The sequence below is a fragment of the Coturnix japonica genome, chromosome 23 (assembly GCF_054131305.1).
Source record: "Coturnix japonica strain WE chromosome 23, WE-NBRP24, whole genome shotgun sequence".
NCBI lineage: Eukaryota > Metazoa > Chordata > Aves > Galliformes > Phasianidae > Coturnix > Coturnix japonica.
This window is the reverse complement of record NC_140685.1, coordinates 2,714,373-2,739,180: the sequence shown is the minus strand read 5'-3', so window position 1 is coordinate 2,739,180 and position 24,808 is coordinate 2,714,373. Positions and strand designations below refer to the sequence as shown.

At 48.7% G+C, this 24,808-nt stretch overlaps 3 protein-coding genes across 19 annotated transcripts in view; all 3 read right to left on the bottom strand.

The window, feature by feature from the left end:
• The window catches only part of TEKT3 (tektin 3), a 46,221-nt gene extending 40,889 nt beyond the window's left edge, over positions 1 to 5,332 (bottom strand). For 4 of the 14 annotated variants that reach the window (XM_085522451.1, XM_085522460.1, XM_085522445.1 and 1 more), the window contains exons 1-3: positions 4,055 to 4,263; positions 2,777 to 2,845; positions 1,248 to 1,419 (exon numbers count right to left, since the gene is read on the bottom strand). Coding sequence is in view for 1 of the 14 variants with exons in the window: in XM_085522457.1 (XP_085378583.1) it covers positions 2,777 to 2,845; positions 4,295 to 4,314 (89 nt within the window). In the remaining 13 variants the exon portion in view is untranslated. Of the gene's footprint in view, positions 1 to 985; positions 1,420 to 1,533; positions 1,726 to 2,776; positions 2,846 to 2,933; positions 3,864 to 4,054; positions 4,264 to 4,294 lie in introns of those variants that run through there. The other 10 variants (XM_085522452.1, XM_085522454.1, XM_085522457.1 and 7 more) reach the window with 8 other exon arrangements.
• On the bottom strand, positions 4,956 to 11,814 carry TVP23C (trans-golgi network vesicle protein 23 homolog C). 2 transcript variants are annotated; one of them, XM_085522469.1, is made up of 7 exons: positions 11,779 to 11,814; positions 11,534 to 11,616; positions 9,763 to 9,949; positions 8,941 to 9,030; positions 7,603 to 7,734; positions 7,386 to 7,514; positions 4,956 to 6,475 (listed from the first exon to the last, which is right to left on the bottom strand). In XM_085522469.1, the coding sequence occupies exons 3-7, from the start codon at positions 9,808 to 9,810 to the stop codon at positions 6,443 to 6,445; spliced, it is 432 nt and encodes a 143-aa protein (XP_085378595.1). In that variant the 5' UTR covers positions 9,811 to 9,949; positions 11,534 to 11,616; positions 11,779 to 11,814; the 3' UTR covers positions 4,956 to 6,442. The 2 variants fall into 2 exon arrangements, with proteins under 2 accessions (XP_085378595.1, XP_085378594.1); XM_085522468.1 differs by having other exon boundaries at positions 9,763 to 9,907.
• A 915-nt stretch (positions 11,815 to 12,729) lies between these two features.
• FBXW10B (F-box and WD repeat domain containing 10B) lies at positions 12,730 to 22,258 on the bottom strand. Of its 3 annotated transcripts, none has more exons than XM_015879731.3 (13): positions 21,514 to 22,258; positions 21,086 to 21,292; positions 20,859 to 20,986; positions 20,544 to 20,666; positions 19,941 to 20,065; positions 19,291 to 19,494; positions 18,286 to 18,407; positions 17,693 to 17,841; positions 17,098 to 17,240; positions 16,650 to 16,805; positions 15,788 to 15,978; positions 14,759 to 14,869; positions 12,730 to 13,601 (listed from the first exon to the last, which is right to left on the bottom strand). In XM_015879731.3, the coding sequence occupies exons 1-13, from the start codon at positions 21,698 to 21,700 to the stop codon at positions 12,766 to 12,768; spliced, it is 2,682 nt and encodes an 893-aa protein (XP_015735217.3). In that variant the 5' UTR covers positions 21,701 to 22,258; the 3' UTR covers positions 12,730 to 12,765. The 3 variants fall into 3 exon arrangements, with proteins under 3 accessions (XP_015735217.3, XP_085378569.1, XP_085378570.1); XM_085522443.1 differs by having other exon boundaries at positions 12,730 to 13,604; positions 21,514 to 21,623; XM_085522444.1 differs by having other exon boundaries at positions 12,730 to 13,604; positions 19,941 to 20,062; positions 21,514 to 21,623.
• Between the last annotated feature and the right edge of the window lie 2,550 nt (positions 22,259 to 24,808).

Below are 24,808 nucleotides of genomic sequence, written 5' to 3'. Positions count from 1 at the left end.
TAAGAGGGATGACAGGGTTTCATCCTCTGATTGAGGGGCAGAGTGTGATACTGCTGCTTGCAGACAGTGAAGTGGAATGCACGTGGCAGAGGCTGGGGGTGGGATGGGTGGGAGTGAGGAGGCTCTGAGAGGGGTGCAGGATAGTGAGGGTGCTCCAAGGCAATGGGAAGGTTAGCCAAAGCCAGCAGCTCCACCCAAACAGCCCTGGGAGCAGGGATCTGGGCTGATCATTTGGTTTCTCTCATGGGATGGGCAGTGCTTTGCACTGGAAAGAGGAGCATCCTCATCCCTGTCCCCATCGCAAGCTCCATCCTCATCCTCATGCTCATCCTCTTCTCTATCCCCATCCCATCTCCATCCCTGGGTGTGTTCTGCCCCCCGCCCATTTCCCAGCCAGCACAGGAAAGGCGGATGCTGTGCGGCCTCTCTGACTGCCGCTCACTGTTTTCCCACTGCATCGTAAATAAAGAGGATTTCAGAGCACACACGGTGAGGGCAGAACCCTCCCATTGCAGCCACAAGTTTCAGTGCTGAGGTCACTTCTGGTGTCCCAGCCCTGCTCAGGGCAGAAGTGGATGGATGTGTCATGTATTCATGGCACTGACTGCTCTCACAAAGAGATGTTTTGGTTATCAGGAACTGCAGCACGTGGCACGTGGGAGCACTGCCAGCACCAGCAGGCTATGGTAAGAGATGGCAGATGGGTGCTGCATGCCCAGGTTTGGCTGTAAGGAGCCCTCAGAGGGAACATTTAGGTTTATGGATGCCCCATCTCCCCAGTGACAGCTCAAGATGTTGATTGTGGGAGGAAGAAAGCGTGATGTGGGGCTCAGTGACCTGACCTGGAGGGTTTGGGAAGCTGGGGGCCGCCAGTTCCCATTTGGCAGCACCTCTGCTGACACATACACGGGACAGCATATGGGATGAATTAACAAAGCACAGATTGGCATCCATGGCTTCACAAACCCCCCAAACCAACACTTACTGCAACATTTGCACTGTCCCTCCTGCACTGTGCCCTGCAGACACGCAGTGGTTTCACCCAGGATCCCAGAGCCCCTCACTTGTCCTCCTTCTCTTTTGCCCCTTCTCTGCAGGAACGTGACCGACCCAGCGCTGTGTGTTGGCCACACGGCAGGATTGCTCCATCACACTGACAGCACACGGCTCGCAGCCGCCCCGCACACAGGCACAGCCAGCAGTTGGCTCTGCATCCCGAATGACACAGGAAAAACGGAATGTCTCACCCCGACCCGGGCAGGGTTGTGCAGATGGCTCCAAGGCCCGAAGGAGTTCTGGGACATGGGATAATTCCCATACACATCAACTCGGCTGCTTCCTCTTGTGCAAGGAGGAGACGTTTACAGCTGGAAGTCAGAGGTCTGTGCTCCAGAGCTGAGCAGGGAGCTCAGGGACAGCCTGTGGATAAAGCAATGCTAGAGACTGTGTGCATGGGGACAACAAATCCTGCTGCACCCAGACTGCCTCGCAGTGCAATTGCAACTTCATGAGCGTGACCACAAAACCCCTCACCTGGCTGCACCCGGCACGGAGGAGGTATCATTGTAAGCAGAAAACCACCTGGTGAGGACTGGAGCTCAAGCTCTGCCCTGGCTCAAAAGGCTTCCAAAGGTGGTGGCTCAGCACACTGAGCTCATCCCCTGCAGCTGGAGGCTGTGGCTCCCTGAGGAGTGCTGTCAGCCCTGAGCCCAGCCCTGCCTCTGGCTGCAACACACAGAGCAGAAATAACTGCGCTGACCTGGTGAGCACAGGGGTGGATGGCCGTGCTGGATGCACAGGTCACATCTGTGCTGTGATGTGTTCTAGTGCCCAGGGGTTGGTGACTCCAGGAGGTGCATAATCCACCTTCAGACCCTCAGCATCCAGCACAGCCACAGCCTGTTCCCAGCCAGACCCACTGCCCATAGTCTGACCCAACATAACACTGCCCAGCATGAGCTGTTTAACTCAGAACACCATCACGGCACTGGGCTCCTTCCCAGAGATGGGAAGATGGAAGTGCTGGAGGAGCACTTCTGCAAGTGGGTGATTGCAGCAGCCCCTCCTGAAAACTTTCTTTGCTCCTTTCTTTCATCACTTCAAAGCCAAGCGTGAGAGCTCCCTCTGCTGCCATAAGGGCTTAGATGAAGGGTGAACGCATTACATGAGGCTGAACGGACTCCAAAGCAGGGTGCTGCTTTAGATGTCTGCTGGAGTTGTCCTTAAACACAAGATCCAAGGGTTTTACCCAGGGAATCACTGGGCAGGTGCTAATTAAAGGGTGGTTTAATGACACCCCTGGGCTGCCGGCTCCTCCAGCACTCTGTACCCCACAGCAGAGATAACACACCAGGATGGTCCAGGACCCATAGTGCTGGGATGGTCCTCCTGTAGTGCTGATGCTGCTCTCTGCTATCCTACTTACAGCAACCCAGCACAGCTGGCAGTGCTCAGTGCCAAAGGCAGCACCCTCCAGGTCTTTTTAGAACTGGAATACTTGCAGCTCGGGCTCAGATGACGAGCGTGGGGGTTCCACAGGTGAAGAGGAGCTGCAGATGAAGTCACACAGCTCTACACAGGAAACAGTGAGTAACAGCCTCACAGCTCGAGCTGCTGAGGTTCTGGAAACGCAGCAGCAGACAGGAGCAAAGAGAACGTCCTGTGGCAGGAGAGCTGTGACTCATTAACTCCAGAGGTTACTATGGAGTTGTTTACACGTTTCTTTGTGATGAAAATAATAATAATAGTAATGAATTAAAAATATCTAAAGACTCACCCAAAAATGAAAGAGGTCTGAGCAAGAGGAGAACACAACAGCAGTAGCTCCCAGGACCAGGCAGGTTTCCTGGAGGAGCACAAGGGGTTTGTTGCTATTAAACACAAGGATGCAGACACAACCTTTGAGATCTTGTCCCACCAACAGCCAGACTTACAAGCAGGTTAAGCATCAGCATCATTGAGCACAACCAGAATGGGATCAGCTGATGCCCAAGCAGTTCTGGGTGTAAGAGACAGAGGAACTGGAATCACATCCAAGCAACAGTTTGCTTTCAGCACACAAAGGCAGACAACAAAGGGTCTGTGCCCCCTCTGTGTATAAAAACACTGTTATCAGGAGACCAGAAATAGCGTTTCCTTGCTCTCTATCCTTTGTCTGTCTTATCAGGGCAGCAGGAGGCTCTTGGCTTGCTGCAGGCTGGTAGGGTGGGAGGGTTGTGTGCAGGAAGGTGGGATGCTGGCTCACAAATGTTCTGCTTGCACAGAACAGCAGGAGGGAAGCGTGAAATTCCTTCCTGCCAGGAGGCCTGGAAGCAGTGCTGGGCCCTTGCCAGCATCCACCCTTCTTGCCCGCATCCCTGCTCCCTTTGGTCTCCCCAAAGGTCATTCTCAATTACTCACTGCAGCTTTTTGTTTAGGAAATACCAGTGGGGATGTCCTGTCCCATGCAAACAGCTCTGACCACAGCCTCTGCCAAACCACTACAATAGACATCTCCCTTCAGCCCTCTGGGCCCGGCAGATCTCCAAGAGAACAGTGCAGGAGAAGACAGCCAGGCTCCAAGTGCCCACTCAGTGCAGTTTCCTCCTGCATCGCATCCTCTTTGTCCTTCCTTGCAGCTCTGCCCTGGGGTAGGTAGGGTGGCACACATGAAATGGGGGGGGGGACACACCAGGCAGGGCAGAACTGCCAGTACAGCTTCAGTGTTTTGAGGATACGTGCATCACATTGTGTTAAAGCACTGGACCACAAGCACAGAAATGCAGCCACCTCTGTGGGGAGCCAAGAACTCAGAATGGCTCTGAGTCCTGAATGGGGAGGACTGGACTCCATGCCCACCTTACAGCTGTGCAAGAAGCACACATGGCTATTTCAGAGCAGAGAGTATTCCCCCCCCTACTATGATTGCTCTTGGATCCTTTTTGCTTCTGTAAGCCCTGACAGCTCAGCCCCCCACCCAGGCAGGGAGGTGCTAGGAGGGCCCTGCATGACACAGCTAATGCTGGAGAGCACAGCTGAGCATGGATTCCCAAGGCTTGTCTGAAAAAGCACATACTGAGAATTTCCCTCTTCCGCTGCTATTCCCTCCTCCCCCTTTCACAGGAAACTCCAGCAGAGAGCAAACAAATAATCAAAGGACCATCACACCCAAGTGGAGCACTGATAAGAAACTTGGTCTTGATCCACACCACAGAGAAATGTGATAAAACGCCGGTTTCTCAGAAGCCAGAATGTTTGCCAAGAGCCAAAAATAAGCCACGGAGGGCTCTACTTAAAGGCATGCACTAATAAATACCTCTGTCCTTGATGAATCATGCTCCAATTTCCAGAAAAGCACTCTCTATTTTCCAGGAACAGTTTGTAGGGAGCTTTGGCAACAGTGGAATAAACACGAAGGCCAAAACTTGTAACACATCTCAGAACAGCTTCCTGGCGGCTGCAGCTTTGCTGGAGGCTGTGCAGTCCCTCGGACACAAAGGGCAAATGGGGACTTGTTCAACTGGAGCACAAAGGATCTCCCTTTCTCCATGCCACAGATGTTGCACTGATGTGTCCCCATGTGGCTGCAGCAGCACCTCAGCTCCTGTGGTTTAATTCACCTGTTTAACCTCCATTGGTTAGAATGAAATCACCTCTTCCAGATCAATGAGGAATAGAAGCTCCAGCCGTGTGGTGGCACTGGTACACGCTGCCACCTGCAGAACACAGCCCAGAGCTGGGGACCTGCAGTCAGGAGCAGCACAGCAGCACACAAAAGTCTTACAGAAGGACCTGCTGTGTGTGACAGCAATCCCAGCACACTTGTGTTTACACAAGCCAGGCTCTCCAGGGCTCTTGGGGTGAAAGCAACCGTGACAGAGCTCATTAGCACTGTTTAACTTAACACGTAATGCACTATAAACGGGAACGCTGTATATAAGCAGAGCTCAGCCATGAATCACAGACGGAACACACGGTCTGGTTTAAACAAAGCATTATTTTAATCTCAAGATTTTATAAATATATATTTACAAAAGAAAGGTATCGATCCAGAGTTAAACAAATGTACAGCTCCCAAGTATTGCTACAGTCCAGGGAGACACAGCCTTAATGCGATCCCACAGTTGACAATACCCATCATCCAAAAAGAAACCACATTCTTAATTTAAATTACCTCATCAGAAGTTTACAATATCTCCTGCTGTGAAAGCACAACCTGCCTTGAGCAGCACTACGTGACAAGAAGGAACCGAGCCCTTTCGTACAGCTCTGCACACAGAACACACAACTTCTGCCACTGAGGTGAACACTGCAAGCCAACATTTCACAATCAGACAAAAGCTTTTATTCCCCAGCCCATTTGGGGAGCACAGTATGCTGCATGGATTCAAGACATGCAGAAGTCTTGCAAAGTCAGCATGCTGATGCCAGCTCTTCAGGCAGCTCCGTTATGTGAAACACCCTTTGGTCATGGAACAGTAGAAAGCAGCCTGCACTCAGCCTCAGCTCTTGTTTAAATGGTTACCCCCAAATCCACTGCACAGGTGAATAAACGAGTGGAAGGAAGTTTTGCTTGTGTAACATCCTGTCCTGGTACCCCTGCAGTGACGTTCCCTGCTGCCCTGTTCACCAGCTCTCACCAGGTGGCATCATTTTAACAGCTCTGCCCATCACCTGCTCTCACACTCACTCCACCTCTGAAACTGTGTGTGCAGCTTTCCTCGCAACCTACTTTTAGTCCTGTTGTGCTCTTCGTACAGACACAGGCCTGCAGGAGAAAGAGGGGTTTTCCATAAACTCAGATTTAATCAAGGTCCTGGTTAGATGTTACTGAGACTGCCAGCACCACCTCAGAAAAGTAAGGCTGGAGCTGCTCAGCAGGCACTTGCTGCAGTTTCCACCTGACTTCAGAAACTCTCCTACAGCCAACAGCAACACTTCCTTCAGATTTCCTTCACTGCAACAACCTCAGTGCCATTCAAATCACAGAATGAGAGAGATGTAGAGTCAAAAGAGAGCTATCTAAACTTCAAAACAGACCTCCAGGAACAAAATGCTGCTAAGCCTACAACTGAAAACTACTTGAGGTACCAATCGCTGGGGGAGGTGGGGATGGTTCTCAAACAGAAGGCCCTGTGGATGGTTTTTAGAAGGATACCTGCCATTTTTCTCTTAACAAATCCAGTGAGTATAAACCTGCATCAGAGCTCTACCTAGGACGTCTTCTGATTCAAAGTTCAGGCAATGTAATTCTAATTAATCAAACTAAGAAAGGACTTAAACACAAACCGCTAGTGGAAAACTGAATATTAACTGCTAGGAGTGTTAACTGGAAGTCTTGCACGATGTATTTACTTCTTTTAATTCACACCTCATTTAAGCAGCTCCCAAATCTTAAGGTCAGAGCAACATTCGCTGTGCTTCAGTACTGTGAATCCAACCCAGCTTGAGGTTTCCACCAGGCTCAGGATGCTGTTTGGTCCTCTTTAGCCACAGTCTGCAACAGGCAAAGAAAAAAATGAAGTACATCACTGTGTGACTCACTGCCATGATTCTGGAGCAACACTTCCATGTTTTCCATGAGACTGAGACTGGTCTGGGCCTTTGGTGAGCACTCAGAAGCTACCAGTGAACACAAACCTAACACAGACTGTGTTGTCAATATTTAAGCTTCTTATCACACTGATGGCAGTAAGTCCAATGAAGACTTGGGAAGCTGTGACAGCCAACCCCACCTGCTCCCAGCCACACGTGAGCAATGGGGAGCCACAGTTGGGAAACTTGGGACAAGAAGTAGTTAAATGACAGCCTAGAAGTTGAACAGTGCCCTGTGGTGCCTAATGCTGCTGGGAGCTACAGAGGGCAGAGAATGACCTGATGACAAGAGTTGGTTGGAAATGAGTAAGAATAGAAAAGGTAATAGTAGCCCTTTTGGTTAGGAATATGCACAGTGCAGCTGTGCACAGAAGCACAATGACCAATCATGCCTCCAGATGAGTGTTTTTGTGGCCAGCATAATCAGAAGGGGAAGCATTGCAATACAAGGAGTAATTTAGCAGTGTATTATCCATTATATTATGCACCATTTCATTTGGTCACTGTTCTCCACTTATGTTCTTAATAGACCAGCCATATTCCAGTATCTTCTATAGCATTAGTCCATGACACTAGTAAATAACACAAGCTCATGATGTTGACATAGAGTTCCATTTGCATCACAATTAGCAAATTGGTCTGACTTCACAAGCAGCAGCAAGGTCAAATTACAAATAAGCAATGTGTGAAGGGTCTCACTAGAGAACTCCAAATAACACCTTTTCAATCCTTCTTCTCATGGCTCAGGTAGGAAGGAAGCCTATAGACAAAAGCAAACACAACTAGAGGGCTTCAAAACCCTGATATCTTACCTGCCGCAAGAACTGCTTTCCAAGGTAGCTGGTTGCCATGCTTGTCAAGTTCTTCCTACTGCCAACTTTGCACCTGACATAACCATAAAGGTTGGCTCCCTGTAGAACCACTCCCATCATCACTACTGCCTAAGACACAAGCAAATGCTGTCATTGATTTGCATCACCTTACTGGTAACACACAAAACGCATTACTGAGTTGAGGGAGGCAACTCACCAGCCAATTCACTTTGAAAGAAAACAGAGCGCTGAAAGCAAAGATCACCCAGATGATAGGGCAGGTAATCAGACCTAACCAGAAAATTCGGGACTCTGATTCTGAGGAGGTTTTATGCCCTTGTGCTGATACCTAGAAACACAAAGTAAACAGAGATTAACAGATCTCAGCATCGCTACAAGCAGCACAGAACCTACAAGAGTCCCAGCTTTTGCTCCCACACAGCACTACTGGGTGCTTTGCAGGCCAGCTTCCATACCTTGTGAAGATATCACTGTGAGAGAAGATGTTTCCATTTGGGGAGGAAGTAGCAACAAATTGCCTTGGAATATAAGGGGCTAAAAAGCCTCAGTAAGTTTGAGAAATGTTACGTGTGTTGCATGGTTCAGTTTCAATGCACAGAATCACCCAAACTGGGAACATCTTCTACCTTAACATCACTGTACAGACAAACAGAATTTCACTGAGTGCTGCCAGAACTAAATATTGATACTTACAGCCGTCGAGCCAGGCAATTTCTACACAGATATGACTCACACTGCACTACTGATTTCCTTTATTGGGAAGATCCCAAGAAAGCACTCATTCTTCTTATGAATAGTTAAAAGATCTGAACTGAGCAAACTCATGGCTCAATATATTGCATTACCAGCAGTTTAGATGCTTCTTATCCTCTCCCTAACATATTCTAGCTATTCCAACAAGCACAGCTTTGAGAAAGAACGTGTCTGCAAAGGCACAAATTCAGCTAGAGAAAGTTTGGGGTTCCAGACTCTGCACCACTGTGGATTTCTGATGTGAGCACAGGAGATGACTTTTACCTCACTCCACATCTGTGCACCACAAGTGCTGTTACCTCCATGCACAGAGATAACAGGTAGGGATCAAAAGGGTAAATGACAGGACATGAGGTGCCAACAGAAGGGATATTAGATACACAGCAGCAGCCGCAACGAACACAAGGGAGCAGTAAAACTATGAGCAATACTGAATTTCTTTTCCTAGTTCCAACGATCTTCTATGGGAAGTAAAAGATATGTCAGCTGTTCCGTGCTCACACCAAAAAACATATATGTTATTGACAAGACATGGGAACCTTTACAACATTTTATGTGAAAATGAAGCTACTCACATAAAGCCAGACTGACACTTCAAAAATGCTTTAAATAAAGCAAAAATGTAATAGATGATGTTATCCTCATTCAGTACCACCATGATACAAGCAAGCAGTTACAGATCTGCGGTTGGAAGCATCTAAACTGTGCAGTTTACCATCACAAGCGTAATTGTTAATTAACAGGGTGTTGATAAACCTGAAACAACTAAATGAAGCCTTACCTTTCTAGATTCAAACTTCCAGTGACTTTTACCATCATCATCCACCTGGTTCCACCAGCGAAGGCCAACCATCAGTCGCCCTGTGACATTCTGAAACAGACAAAAAGCAACGAGGTTTCAATTTGCTGCTAAGAAAAACTATTAGCTGAACAAATCCTTGGGAATACTCTATCCCAATGCTAGACCCACAAAAAATGATGGATTTTTCAGTCCTAGATTTTATTGCTGTTAGCTCTGTGAGAAGCTTGCAGTTCTCCAGGCAGCAAATGCCCTTCTTTACATTGGCAAATGATGGTTTCACAGCAATCTGCTCTCAGTGGCTGCACAAGTTATCAATGCTAGCTGTATTTCAGAATGAGAGACATCACACTCTGCATAGATACTGTATTTCATTGCTCTTGATTCTGCCAAAGCTCGGCTGTTTGGGTTGCTATTTGTAATGCTGCTCATTTGCTTCACATGTGGGCAAACAAGATCACAAGGCTCTCATGTCCAAACCCATTTTGTGATGCATCCAGTACAATAACAAACTGTTGTACAAACATAAATGACGCATCCTGGTGGTGACTCAGAAGTGACCTTTCTAAAAATGAAGCTTGTGCTGCCTTAAAAATAAGTCTGCTATACGTTCTCCATTTGATTTTCAAAAAGAAATCAGCTACAAAGTCTTGTTTCCTAATGAATTGCAGTACTTGAAGGTATCTCAGGTATCGTTTTGTTGGAATGGCACAAAGAAGGTAATTTTTGGTGGCATGAATATCACTCTATTTAATTATTCTTATATAGTCAGACAAGGTAACAAAAAACATGAGAGGAACTTACCTTTACGGCCCAAAAGTCACACGACAAGAGAAGGATAATTGTCACCATGCAGGCAATAAAGCTGCTAGTTAAGAGCTCACAGAGCAGATAGACAACTATCGCACTGACTCGGAAGAACAGGTGGAAAAATGATGCCACTGGATGCCTGGAATGAAGTACAGCACTGTCACGGCTCCTTCAGACAGGACTGAAGAAAACAACATTGCAAGGTGATCCTTTCCCACCAAGAATAATAATCAGCATTACTACACAAAACCAAGGTGTTACTGTTAAAAATATGGGTAAAAAAACACACTGGGAGCTCATCCTAAGGAGGAAATGTTCCATTCACAGACATAACCCAAACACATGAGAATCTTATGCCAGTTTTTATGAAGTAAATCTGAAAAGGGCTCTGACAGAAGAAACAGCAAATTGAGCTGCATCACACAGCAGACACGCCTCCCTTCTGACTTGCAGGTCCCCATTCAGGAACATGCAGTAGAGGTAACATCACCACACCACCAGGATTTCAGCTATCAGCTGTGTGGGAAAACACAGATCGTGGCCTGAACAGCCTGACTAGCCCATAGGAAAGGGCTCATGTTAGCTTGAGAATACAAGTATACCACCTCTAGCTTCTGCATATAGCTAGAAAAAGCTTAATAATGAGAAAATACTCAGTAGCTGTAAATTATTCTCCTTGCTTTCTATGAATGCTTGCTTATCCTGATACTTGATGCTTTTTGGTCTCTGGCTGTTATATACATGGACACAGTACTAAGGGGTCACGATGGACATTTTGCCAGCCTGCCACTACCACTATGTGCCAGGGGAAATCCCAGGGCAGACACAACAGTGGTTGGTACTAAGGGCTTTGCGGACACTGACTGTCAGCTGCTGCCAGTAACAAGTACCTCCCTATTAAATCAATGAACGTGGTGAGCTCACCTTCACGTACTGTCTTTCAGGCTTGGTAAGCCTTATGCAGAAGTGCTGCTGCTTCTGCCTAACACTGGTGTGACCATATCAGGATGTGGCAGGCAGCAGAGCAGGGCCACTCACACTAGGGAACAGAGACTGGCAAAGAGATAACAGTCCAGCCCAAAAAGAGAAGGTTGCGGGGTGACCTCATTGCAGCCTTTCAATACCTGAAGGGAACTTACTCCCAGGAGGGGAGTAAACTCTTGGAAAGGGCTGATAATAGCAGGACACAGGGAAATGGTTTTAAATTAAAAGAGGGAAGATTTAGGTTGGATGTTAGGGGGAAGTTCTTCACTAGGAGAGTGGTTAGGCCCTGGAACAGGCTGCCCAGGGAGGTTGTGGATGCCCCGTCCTTGGAGGTGTTCAAGGCCAGGTTGGACGGGGCCCTGGGCAACCTGATCTAGTAAAGGTGTATGTTTGGTGGCCCTGCCAGGCAGGGGGTTGGAACTACATGATCCTTGAGGTCCCTTCCAACCCGGGTCATTTTGTGATTCTGTGCTATAGAGATCTCTCACAGACACTGTGTCAGTAACGTGTACACACATTTAACACGGGGACACCCAGAAGCACAAAGGCACAGATAGATGATTCCAGCTGAGCTTCTACAACTGCTGCTCTCAGCAGAAGTTACTCTGTGTTATTTCTAACAAAATAAAGGTATTTGGTGCTACGTATTTTAACATAATATGGCAGCCAAGAAAACGGGGCCAGGCTCATTTTGGTGGTATCCAGCAACACAACAACAGCACACGGCAGCCCCCCCTTCTCCATAACCCTGCACAGAACTCCATCTCTCCACATCACTGACCTTATCTTTGACTTTTTGGATCTCCTGGATACTTCATCATCAGCATCAAACAGAGACACATCCTCAATGTCATCACTGCTGCCCTGACGAGAGGAACAAACAGAGTTAGAAGAGGAAGAGAATCGCTTTTGGACTTCAAGCCTGGTCACTTGATGACACTGAAGTACCGGGACAGCACCTTGAGATTAAAACAAACGCAATTTACACTGATAACTCAGAGCCCCCCCCCAGCCCCCAGCCCTCACCTGCCGCAGCATGGCCGCAGCGCCACTTCCGGGTACAGCGCCACGTCACCGCTGCGGCCGATCTCGCGAGAGGCGCCGCGCCGCGCATGCGCAGTGGGATAAGGCTCTGACGTCAGATGTAGGCCGTGATGGTGGGGGGGTGTTTAGCTTATAAACTCAATTCAGTCTGTACAAACTGTATTAATAAGTGTTTTTATTCCAAGAATTGAGGCATATCTGTGTTCTGTTGCCCTTGAATGTGCTGTGTCTATAGTTCAAGGACAGATATAGCGATTTAAAAGCCAGGAGAGGAGTCACTCCATTGGCTGTGTTGAAAAGGGGTTGATAGTACCAATAATATCCCATTGGAAGTAGAGCAGCAGAGAGGCCTTTCATGCTTGGAAAACATAGGGATCTTGAGTAGCCCCATGGAAACCGTAGGGATCTTGAGTAGCCCCATAGAACCCATAGGGATCTTGAGTACCCCATGGAAACCATAGGGACCTTGAATAGCCCCATAGAAACCATAGGGATCTTGGGTAGCCCCATAGAAACCATAGGGATCTTGAGTAGCCCCATAGAACCCACAGGGATCTTGAGTACCCCATAGAAACCATAGGGATCTTGAGTAGCCCCATGGAAACCATAGGGATCTTGAGTACCCCATAGAACCCATAGGGATCTTGAGTAGCCCCATGGAAACCATAGGGATCTTGGGTAGCCCCATAGAACCCATAGGGATCTTGAGTAGCCCCATAGAAACCACAGGGATCTTGAGTAGCCCCATAGAAACCATAGGGATCTTGAGTCGCCCCATAGAACCCATAGGGATATTGAGTAGTCCCATAGAACCCATAGGGATCTTGAGTAGCCCCATAGAACCCATAGTGATCTTGAGTAGCCCCATAGAACCCATAGGGATCTTGAGTAGCCCCATGGAAACCATAGGGATCTTGAATAGTCCCAGAGTCCTCAGATGCTGGTGATTTATTGTACTAATGGGTTATGTCATATAAATGTATTAGGTCTAAGTTCAGGAGCAAATGTCTTCCCCTCCTTAGTGAAAGAGACTGTAGATAGGCCTTTAGTTTTCCTTAACCAGGCCTTCTTGCGTGCTCTTTCATGATCTTCTATGAGCTTTGCCTGGTTTGCCTGATTTGCCTGACACTGAGTTACATTACGTGCCTCCTCCTGCTGTCCTGTCAGAAGCCTGAACCCACATTCAGGCTGGGAAGGATCTTCAGTCTGTGGCCAAAAGGGTTTTTTCTCCCTGGAAACTGCTTCATGTTTCACTTGTGGCATCATTTCACGTGTTGATTTGATCAGTTTAGAAGCTGTACAGCAACCGCTGTGCTGAACTCTGTCCTCAGGGAGAGAAGTGCCTTTACTGCGAGCACCATGAGCTTTCTTCCCTCGTAGCAAAGCACCATCAGCCTTGAGACGTACGACACATGGAGCAGGAATGGAGGATTTCACAGTGGGCCCATGCAAAGAATTTTTCAGCTTGAGATGCAGCATTTTAGTTTCAAAGGGGACGGAAATCCTTTTCATAGCCAGAGAATCGCTGCAAGATCTCACACGTTGGAGCCGGGCCATCATATCCTTTTTTTGTTGCAGAGAGGTTATGCGTATTCGTCTCTTTTGTTGCTGATGAAGCAGGTATTCCAATGCTTCCCCACTTATTACAGACTGCTTTGTACTGGAGCGGACAAAGGACGGCTTACTACTCCTCTGCAGCATGCTGACAGTCAAAAGGAACTTGTAAGAGGACAGCGAGTCCTTCTTCTCTCCCAGCTCTCTGCTAGCACGTGCACGTACAGAAGTGCCATATTCAGATGTGCCATCTGCTTTTAAAAACAAAACAACAGCGAGCATAAATGGAGTCAAGAATGTTGTCTGAGGTCATTAACTGCATGGTAGTACCTGAGGTAAGAGCAGGGACAGGTGCTGGGTTGGTAGGAATATGGACAGTATAAGTTCATCTATGCAACAGGCAACACAGGCAGCAATGTGCCACTAATTCCCATTTCAGCTTGTTCATTCTTAGCCTTGCTAGCAAGTCTGCCAGTATCAGAGATAATTCTGTACGGGTGACCTGAGGAGCGATCACTGCCATAGTCCGTACCAGTCAAATGAATTGCCAAATTCTATAATATACATCATATTCGTCTGGGGGTGGCCTGGTACCCAACTTGGCTTCTCATGCACCCCTTTCTTGTCCTGGTTTGTGTATTGGGAAATGGCTTTAGGAGAAGTCAGTTCCCAGCAGAAATCAACATCTGAGAACCACTATGAACTACTTCTACCCAGACCTGCATTTGACCTGGAAATCACAGGACACATTTTGCATTCTAGCTTTGATGTCTGAAGTGATGTCAAGGGTGACTTGCGTGTTGAACTGACACATCGGGATGGATTTGCTGCTGCACCCTTAATTGAGAGCTAAATTAGGATTTCAGCAAAGACCGTATAACACTGAGTGCTGTGGCCTCACTGTAACACTTCATTTGTCACCTTGCAAAGCAATGTCATGCCATTTGCATATCATTGCTTGGCTGCTTTTTGTTCTTCAAACTGGTTAACTGATACTTCTGCCTTCTGGAAAGATATTTCAGAGAATATTAAGCTTCGTTTGCAAAGGCAGAACACAGCAGAACAGACTAATTACAGAATCAGAGCATCTTGAGTCAGAAGGGACCCACAAGGACCACCTTGGTCCTGGACTGGACTGCCTTCCCTATTTGACTGATCTTATGCAGCTTCTTTAACCACTGCACCCTCTGCAAGGATCCATTTTGCCACTGCAAACCTCTCATCCAGAATATCTATCTCCTACAGATAATGACTTCTTGTTTAATCCATTCATTTATCTTAGATGTTCTCATTCAAAGTACCAACACCTTACCATGCTATGACAAGTTCTCACCAGTATCTACCAGGTTCATTACAGAAGATGACTTTGCTGGCTGTCCCAAAGCAAAAGGATGGGGCTGGTGGTTACCTGGAGCAAGTAGCTCTTGCTCTTCTGCCTGGATACGAAGAGACCTCCTACTCCCAAGCAAATGCTCCTGTTGCTGAGAAGCTGATGGTTTTATCAGTTCATTGCAGACATCTAGAAGACATTGCAGAAGAATACATCATCTCTAATTGGTGTTAAACTTCCATTTGAAACAAAGATCTTTGAAAATTATGAGATTTGAAGCCTCTGGCCACTGCTTTGCCTCGTATCACAGCTTTTGAAGTCTGGGTGTTAGAAACAACCCACATGTATTTGATTAACAGAAAACATCACAGAAGCCAAAGGTGACAGTAAATGCTGACTTGTAAAATGAAGTGTACATGTATAGCACCCAGATTTTTGCCACTACAGTTAAAATGATCAGTTTGCTTCCTGTTTCTGCCCACTGCACGTCCTGCACCAAGCACAGCTGCAAGTTAGCAATCCATGCTATGAAAACTTCCTTACCTAACCCATCTGCTTCTGTGTGGTTGGATCATAGAGTTAGAGATTGTGGTACTGTATTAAATAACTGCTGATGTACAAAACATCACACCACAATATGATGATTATAAGGTGCCTATTTATGTGCAATTGCAATGGCAAATTCTGGATGCAGGTGTCCTATGATTTTCTGGGGGTTTTAATAATTCAAGCTCTGAATCAGCAGCGTGTTTCCAATGCACACCAGCTGTCAGGACATGAATAATATCACTGATGGATTACTCAGCTGGAAAATGACTGCAACTGTCTTAAACGTGCTGAATTTATATCAAACCTTTCCAAAAAGGTGCAGAGGTTTTACAAAAGCCTGGAGATGACAGACCCATTGAAATGCAGCAGTATGTCTACCCGGCTGCACTTCACAAAGTGAAGAGTCTGTATATGAAGACAGCAGGTACCTGATGCTATTTCTAACCCACTTTAGCAAACCATGCCGGAGCATTGCAATGGCCGTATCTAATGCTTTGGGGGCACTCCAGAATGTTTTGGCAAGTGGATCAAGCAAAGACAGTGTGAGCAGGTCAGCACCTCGTGTCTCCAAATTGAGGCGACACATCTGGCTGGCAGTGTGGCTCTTGGCTTGTTGGGAGGGAGTGCCCAAAGGGCATCTCTCCTGCTTCTCCTTCCACACCGTCTCTCTCTCAGCACTTAGTGTGTAGTCCCACCTGACGTCCTCAAACTGGAACATCAGCAGGCTGCCTGGTGCATTGATCACCATCCTGGGGAAGGAAAGGGGAAGCTCTTAAAAGCAAGAATATCATTAACGCAGCAGGTAATGCCTAACGGCTCCATTTGCTTCTGTGGAATACAAACCCTGAGGGTAATTAAACAGAACTGAGAAAATGATCACTTCTTGGAGAAAGAAGAAAGCAGGAGCAATTAGTCCCATCAATCAGATACTGTACTTCTAATGCACACAGTCTGCCTGAGCTCTGTGCAGCTCTTCTCATCCCACTCTATGGTAAATTCATTGCCACGAAGGATGAAAGTTAATGAAACAAAATGAAAATGCCCCAACAATGGACTGAATTCAATGTAATGCCACAAGGAATTGGAGATGCCATATTATCAGTGGCTTTAAACCTCAAGCAGAGGGGTATCCTGAGACTGGCTGGGATGGAGTTAGTTTTCTTCCTAGTAGCTCACCCAGTGCTGCATTTTAGGGTCATGATCAACAGAGTGTTCACAACACAATGGTATTTTAGCTCCCACTTATCCAGAAGATGGAAACCACCTTTAGAGGTGTGGATATGAAGGAACCTAGAAGCATTCCATTGTTGGTTTTTCTACCGTGGCAGGTCAGGGGGCAAGCAAAGGCCTGATGAATACATGATTTCTTAACCTAACCTGCCTAATTTGGAAGGGTCTGACTGCAGCTGTTATCACCAACCTGTTTTTGGCAACACAGAAAGATATGGGGTCCCCACTGCTGCTGCCTACCAGCACTCTCAGGCAGCTCCCAGTCAGGTAGTTAAACACACGGATCTTCCCATCAGCACAACCGCTGACAACTCTGAGATGCAGCAACTCCAGAGACAGAACATCCCTGAAAACACAACATGCAAACATTGGTATGGTCACCGTGCCTTCACAAGGAGACAAGAAACTGCCTCCTGTTTTGCAGGGGATGCAATGGCCTGCCTCTACCAACAGACTTAAAAACACAGCGGGAGCAATCAAGATATTTGGAAGACCTGCAGAAGTTCTTTATAACCACCCTTGTGACCATCCCAACAAACAAAGCTGATGCTCATCCTCAGAGTAACCACTGTGATTACAGCTATCTTTTGTTTTTACAGCATGCTGTAGAATACACCTTGAATCGCACTGACACTTACTTCGGGTGGCGGAATGCTATTAGGCACCTCTTAAGGTCTCCCACCATGCTCCATCCCAAGACATATCCATCACTGCTTCCCGAGACAAGGTGCCACTGATCAAAGGACAAGCACCTCACCGGGCCTAGGTGCCCTTCTAGTACCTGAGAGTAAAAGAAACAGGTGAGAAACTGACTGTGGTAGGAAGGGGCAATTACAGTCTTAGCTCTAAGTCTTAGCTTAGGTTATCTGGCTCCCAAGATGTACCTCAATATGCATCTCAATGCCATTCCTCTCAGAAGCCTGGATTCATGCTGCTTCTGGACACATGCAAAGCCAACTATCAGTCTCTGACCTCAACCTTTACACTGCAGAGCAGCCATCCGGCTTCTTATAAACTGCTGCTGCATCTGACAGCAACAAACTTCCCATTCTAGGCTAACCCACGACACCTCCAACCCTGGAAGCTGTTAGTCCAGCCCTCCCACACCCCTCTCAGGTTCTGAATGCTTCTACAAGAGCAGAGATAAACGTACCTACAGAGATTAAATAACAAGGGGGCTATGGTAGAGTACTACAGTAAACTAGCACAGGATTATCCACCTAAGAAACTTACTTTGAGCAGAGTGCCTGTGCCAGCATGCCAGACTTTCACCAGCCCTCTGTCACACCCACTGACAACATGGGTTCCATCCATTTTAACAGCATAAACAATATTGCTGTGTTTCAGGGTCCTGAGACATAACCTGCTATCCAAGTTCCACACTGTTAGGGTTAAAGAGGAGATATGCTGAAAATAAGCTGTCCCTGTTGTATGGTTTTGATTTTTTTCCTGAGTGCAGCATGAATTAATGATGCTTCTGAAGCAGGATTTGCCCCTTGTACCTGCAGCTCTGCCTGGAGCCAGGTGTTGACATAAAGAGTGTGACTACATGGCAAACTTCTTACATGCAAAGCCCTGACTGTGGCACATCCTTTCATTACTTAATCTGCAAGTGAAGAACAAGGCAGAGCTGTTAGATGTGCCACTCATAAGATTTGCTCTGGCCTTGTAGCCACATAGACATTAAAGAAACAAAAGCAACAATAAGAATAAAAATCCACCCTTATACACTTGTCTTCAGGCTATCACCATATATATCACTCCAGAACTCCCCAGGCACTCTGCTGCTCCCCCTTGGCTGTACAGCTCCTAACTTTGGCTCTCACCTTTCACCATCCCATCTGTGCCTCCCGACACAAACTTCTTGTTGTGTAAATCCAAGCAGGTGATGATCCCACTGTGACCAGTAAAGATTTTCATGCAAGCACCACTGTGTATATTCCAGCATCTATATGGTAAAGGAGATACAGTGATTAATGATGTAATTTATGGATGATTCATTACTTCCTACTTAACAGGTCCAGCTCTTCTCAAATCCACGCTACATTAAGATCAGGAGACATCCCAGTGAGTTAACGAGGGATTCAGTACAATCAAATCAGGCTTAATATTGAATTTCAACTCCAAGCTGCCCAGAAATGTGTGGTTGGATTTCAGCTGTGGCGTGGCTACATTGGATTGACCTTCAGATGGAGAGCTTTACAGATAAGGTTATTTCTTTGCCGTTTGATTCCTGTTGACTTTGCCTTGAGAACTCAACAAATAACACTCCTGAGGGGGTGGGGGGGGGGTAGCCAGGAGAGCCTGAATCACTCTTCCCTTCTTGTTAAATGCTGTCTTTGTGTGTGTTGTGCCATGCCAGAGCTGTCGAGCTTTTCACTCCTCGTGGTGACACTCCTGACATTCAGTGGTAAATAAGATGAAGCAGCTGCTCATCTCCACCCCCTTGTGTCAACATACAGGACCTGGGCAGGAGCAGCTGCACACCAGCAGGAGGCTGCAGGGTTTGCTCAGTACAACAAACCTGCAGCATCAGGGAGGAACTTAGAGCTGACCTCAGCAGACACAGAAGCTCATTGCTGGCACCTACCACACACATCCCTGGTGCTTTAAGGTACAGTGATGCACGGGTTATCTGAAAGCATCTTCCTACTTTACCATGGGTGAAACTGGCAAACAGAAGCAGTCCTATGGTGGATATGTTTAGTTTATTGGCTTTACTTTCTCTGTGGTGAAAGTGATGGTCAGGAGGATTCAGAAAGATTGGGGTGGAAGGATTTAAGCTTTAATGTTTTAGATCTTCCATGGAGGTGGGAGCCAGGGCTGCTCACCTGATGGTGAGATCGCAGCTCGCGCTAAGAACGAGCCCTTTCTTCTCATCAAGATGCAGTGCTTTGATGCTCCCAACATGCCCAGAGAGCAGAGGTGGCTCTTCTCTCTTTGTCAACACATCAAAGATCCTCACTTTTCGGTCTTCAGAGCCAATGGCTACTAAATTTCCCCCAGCATAGTGGAATACTCTGTTTGGGTCTGATCTGGATAAGGAAGAGTGATTGAGATGAGACTGAGATGATTAACAAGCTCTAGCAGTACTCGATGCTGTGTGATCCTCAAAGAGCAACCTGATGGGCAGCCTGCTTAGGATGTGGATCCTCTGCAGAGCACCATAACCATGGTCCTTGTTCTGCATTCCCAGGTTCATATCTGGATGATGAGCTTTGAAAAGGGGAGATGGCTCCTTCCAGCTCCATATCCCTTACAATAGACCATGGGTCCTAACTCTTGTGTCTTCAAGAGTGATTCCATTTGGCATCTTTATTAAAGAAAAGAAATATTTGATAGTGTGGGATGCTTATCACTGACACTAAGACCCTTCTCCAGCCGTAGATGCCCACAGAAGGATTGCATGGAAGGGGACAGGTTTCAAAAGCCCTGTTTGGCCTTACAGAAGTAATGCAGGAAACAGGTGCAGCCCATGTACCGGTTAGTGAGGACACGGATATTGTAGGAGCCACAGAATACATTCCTCTCTTCCATCCGGATTGTGTCAGTTTGCAGATCACAATAGGCTGCCTGCTGGTTTTTTTCCTCCTCCTTCTTGGCCTGCTGGTGGAAAGAAATAGGGAAGCATGGGGGGAACACACTGTTAGTCCCTGGCATTAGCCATATCAGCTCACTCTCCAAAAGGAACAAAATAGAAAGTACCAGTAAAGCAATCAGTAACTCCCTGGTTAGCACAGAAACAAGGCTTCTTCCCCTCTGCCTCACTCAGTGGCAGCAGCCACTCTTTACCTACTGGAATAAAGGCCATGCCCCCATGATGATGCCCAGCCTTGGCAGTGCCACGGCCTCAAAGCTGCTCCTGTGTCTGCAGGGAAGCATTAGGACAAGGCATCCATCTGGGCACGGATGCTGGCTGCTTTCTGTGCAACAAATGCCTGAGCATGCACTGGTCCTTACAAGCTGCTTGTGATGGCACAAACCAGCAGCAGAAAAGCAAAGCAAGTCCAGATTCTGTTTTCCAAGCCAACCATGTCTGCCCTTCTCCCTGAGATGGAAGAGATACAGAACGCAAACAACATACCTTCTTTTCACTTTCAGAGCTTTGGTCTCTCACTTTGATGACACATCCCTTCTCATCTAACAGTGGAATTGTCACGTCGACTATTTTAGCATAGTTGGAAGCTGCTCCTCGAGGGCACAACCCCTGGAATAAACCAACAGAGGCAACACAGTCACAGCGGAGCTTGGTCTGTACTAACCAGGGTGAATCTCTCCTCCAAGCTCTGATGTACTGCATCCCAACCACCAGGAAGGCACCTCCATCTCATGGTTTGGGCAACAACAGGGAAAAGAACCAAATAAGGGCACAGTGATGGCAGAAGTCCAGGCACCGTACCTGCAAATACAGGATCATCTTCTGTTTTGCTTTTTGGCACACAAGTTCCTTCTCAACTTCTTTGGCCAGAAAACCCCAGTATTCATTCACATTGGCACATGTTTTAAGGGATTTGGTATCCAAAAGCCCTGAGGAACAAAGAGGACAGAGCAGAGAACAACAACCCCATGAGAAGCCACCTGTTATCCTCAGGGGAAACCACACTTGGAAAATGAGGGTCGCCTTACCGAGGATGTGCTCAGAGAGGTGAACCGGCAGGCAACGAATGAAGTCCTGGTATGTGACAAGAGAATGCAACAGGGGAGATGTAGGATATGAAGGGACATCTGCATGGGCTGAGGATGCAGTAGGTGAGGCAGAATCTGCACTGGGACCCTCTAGGATGAAGCAGCTGGCAGCTGGGGAGCAGAAGCGCACTGCTGGTGCTTGCCCACCTATAAGACATTGGAAGGGACAGGCAGTGATGGACCTGCGGTCAGTGCAGCCAGAGCTGAGCTTGGTGGGAGTGCAGTCCTACAGTTTTCTCCTTGCAAATGGGATGTTTCCCAATTAGCAGCATTTGGTAGGAGAGGAAAGAGCACGACAGACCTCCCCGCCATCCCCCATATAACGTTAAGTCAAACACAGCGGGTAAACCACAGCCCCATCCTCCCACCTGCCCGGAGGAGGAGCTCGGTGCTGCCTGTCCCCGCTTCCCCCCGGCCCCGCTCCGTGCCGAGCCTCGGACCGACCCGGCGGTCCCGCTCCGCCGCCATCCGGAGCCGCCCCGCCCCGCGCTGCCGGGACACCGCTGTGCGCTGCCGGGGAACCGCGACGCGTCGGTCCGGTCCGGTGAGCATCATCCGTGCGGGGCGGAGGCGGCCCCAACAGGACGGACGGCTGCCCCGTGTGTGCTGGGCAAAGGCACGGCCAGGGCTCTGATGTGCTTCCCGTTGGCTGCAGGACTCCGGCACGTGGAGGAGGCTGTGTTTTCTGTGCAGGTTTCTCACTGCCCTCCACCAATACCTACACCAGGGACTAATGGATGTGCTGGCAGGGTCTCACTGTGAGAGATAAAGCCTTGAGGGAGGTGGTAGGACCTCTCATGCACCCAATGGCATGTGCTACAGTGGGACATCCGTGATGTGTGTGCAGCATCCTTGAAGGGCTGAGGGGCTCTAGTGGAGATCAGAACAAAACTGGAAGCCTGTCCTGATGGCTAACAGGAATTCATGTTGTTCTCAGACAAGAGATGTCACAGATGGAGGGGCTCACTGTGTGAGAACTGGGTATTTGAGGCACAGCTGCCGTCAGGACCTACTGCTCACCCCACAAAGCTTGCACAAGTTATGGAAGCACTGGCTTCATTTGATCCTGCTGCAGGAGGAGGAAGCCAGAGAGCAGTACAGGTTGTGCTCTCTTGCGCTACAAGTCACCAGCAGTTACTGATTTACCCCATCCCATCCATCTGCACAGCCCCACAGAACGTCCTGCTTTGCTGGCTCCAGTGCCTGCAGTGGGGACTTTGCTCAGGGAGCTGATGCCATGATCCGGGTTTTGGCACAGGGTGAGCAGCTGCTCAGTGCCTGGCACAGCTTTTCCCACAGCAGCCCAAGAATCAGACAAGAACAGCCCTGGGGAAGGGGATTACTGTGGGCAGCAAAGTTTATATGCAGTGGGAAACGCTTCTCTGCAGGCAGAGCTCACACTCGTTGCGTTTTTGCTTCAGCACTTGGCAGGACTGGGACCTGAAGTGAGCCATCCACATTATATGAACCTCAGAGTACATGGTTGTAGTGATGCAGCTCTCAGCTGCACCTGGTTGGGCTTTGATATCTCCAAGGATGGGGTCTGGATGGACTCCAGGACAACCTGTTTCCAATGCTGGTGCAAAGCCTTGGTGCAAAGCAGAGCTTTGGCTTCCCCTGACCTCATGCATCGCTTTGGCTCTGCAGGCTCTGAGTGAGCTGTCATGCTGCACTAAGGCAATTAATACCATTCTAATGCAATTTTCCCCTTCCAGCTGCCCACAGCCAGGGCACGCTGGAGATGCTCTGCTTGGGGCTTTGGCTGTGCAGAGCAGAGCAAAAACAAAACCAACTGCAAAGCACCTTAATGCCTCCCTGCCCCTCTGCAAGCAGCAGGGTGCAGCGTGCAGCCCTGTGTGCGCTTGTGAGCTGTGCTGCCCAGCTGTGGCAGGGCACAATGCAGGTGCTGGGAGCAGGGCAGTGCTAAATGAGGCTTTGCAGCCTTGGCTGGAAACACAAACACCCTCCTCTGCACTTCTGTAATAGAAAACATCCTGGGAATGGGGCTCCTGGAGCAGCCCTCTGCCAGGGGTTTGGTCCTGGCTCCTGTGTGGCTGCTGGTGACACGTGGGGTGGGTGGGATTCCTACAGAGGGGCTGTGTTCCTGCACACATGCCCATAGGGTGATGGCTGCAGTGCCATGTGCTGCACAGTGGGGAGGGCATCTCCAGCCAGGACAGCAGATGGCAGGGCCAAGCCCTGGGCACAGCAGGGCCAGGCATACAGGAAAGGAAGGGATGCTTGCTGCAGGCTGGGAACATGCCTTGACAGTGCTTGCTCACGGCCACAGGTCTGATGGTTATTTAAACTGCATGGGAGTGAAGCAGAAAGATGAGCCCAGTGCCCCTGGTATGGGAGAGCAGTGCCCTGCAGCAGGCAGAGGCTTTGCTCCCAGACCAGGGCAATGCAGGGTCTGTTATCTGACTGCACAATGGATGCAGACAGGCCTGTCCAGGTCTCACTGCAGCACGCAGGTCACACTGCATGCTGACACAGTGGGAAGCCTTATTGCAAGCTCTGCTGCCCATGCTCCCCACCACCCTCTCTGTCCTCCCACCCTTCTGCTGCAGGACCGCAGGGCACTGCTTCCTCTCACCACCTCTATCTCTGCCTCCTGAAACCAAAAACAGGGGCAGGGGCTGACAGGGTGGAGGGACAACAGTTACTTGGCAAACATGCTCAGCCCCCCACCTGGAAATGTCCTCAGATGGCACCTGACACAGGGGAGGATGGCAGAGTGCACAGCGTGGGGCTCCCAGGGCTGGTGCTGCCCACACTGAGCTGTGCCAAGATGTGTATGCTGCCCATTAGCACTGCAGTTCTCATCTATTCCCACTGGATGAACACTGATTTTTCCTTGGGTTTCCAGAAGCTGGAAGGAGCAGGGCTGGGATTGATCATCACTTAGGAACTGTGCTACCCAACCACCCTCCTGCACAGATTGTGTGTCCCAACAAGGGGAAATGCCCAGCTCACCCTGCACTATGCGGGGACAAGAGCTCTGGGTCATCCCAAGGACTCCAACCTGTGGGGCTCCGACAGTGGAAGTGGGGGATGCTGAGAGATGCTGGTGGGATGCTGGGGGCTGCAGGGGAATGGATCCATAGAGTCATAGAACCATTTGGGTTGAAAAAGGCTTCCAACATGAAGTCCCACCATTAAGCTGGCACTGCCAAGTGCACCACTCAACCAAGTCCCCAGGCACCACGTCTGTACAGCTTTTAGATCCCTGCAGGGATCCCGAGGACCCAGCTGTGTCCCCGGGCAGCCTGTTCCATCGCTTCACAACCATCTCCATGAAGAAACATTACCCAATGCACAGCCTACACTGATGCAATGTCAGGCTATTCCCTTTTGCCCCGTCACTCGTTTCTTGGGAGCGGAGATCGACCCCACCTTGCCACAACCTCCTGATGTCGTTGTAGGGAGCAATAAGGTGCCCCCTGAGCCTCCTTTTCCCCAGGTTAAATAACCTCAGCTCCCTCCGCCGCTCCTCGTGAGACCTGAGCGCGGGGCGGTGCCGGGGTTGCGGTGTGATGCTGTAGGAACGCCGCAAGGTTCCGTAGGGACACGGGGGGCAGCCCAGGCGGCTGCTTTCCCTTCTCCCATCCGATCCCTCCGGGACTACATTTCCCAGCTCCGCCGCGGTCGGGGCGGTGCAGC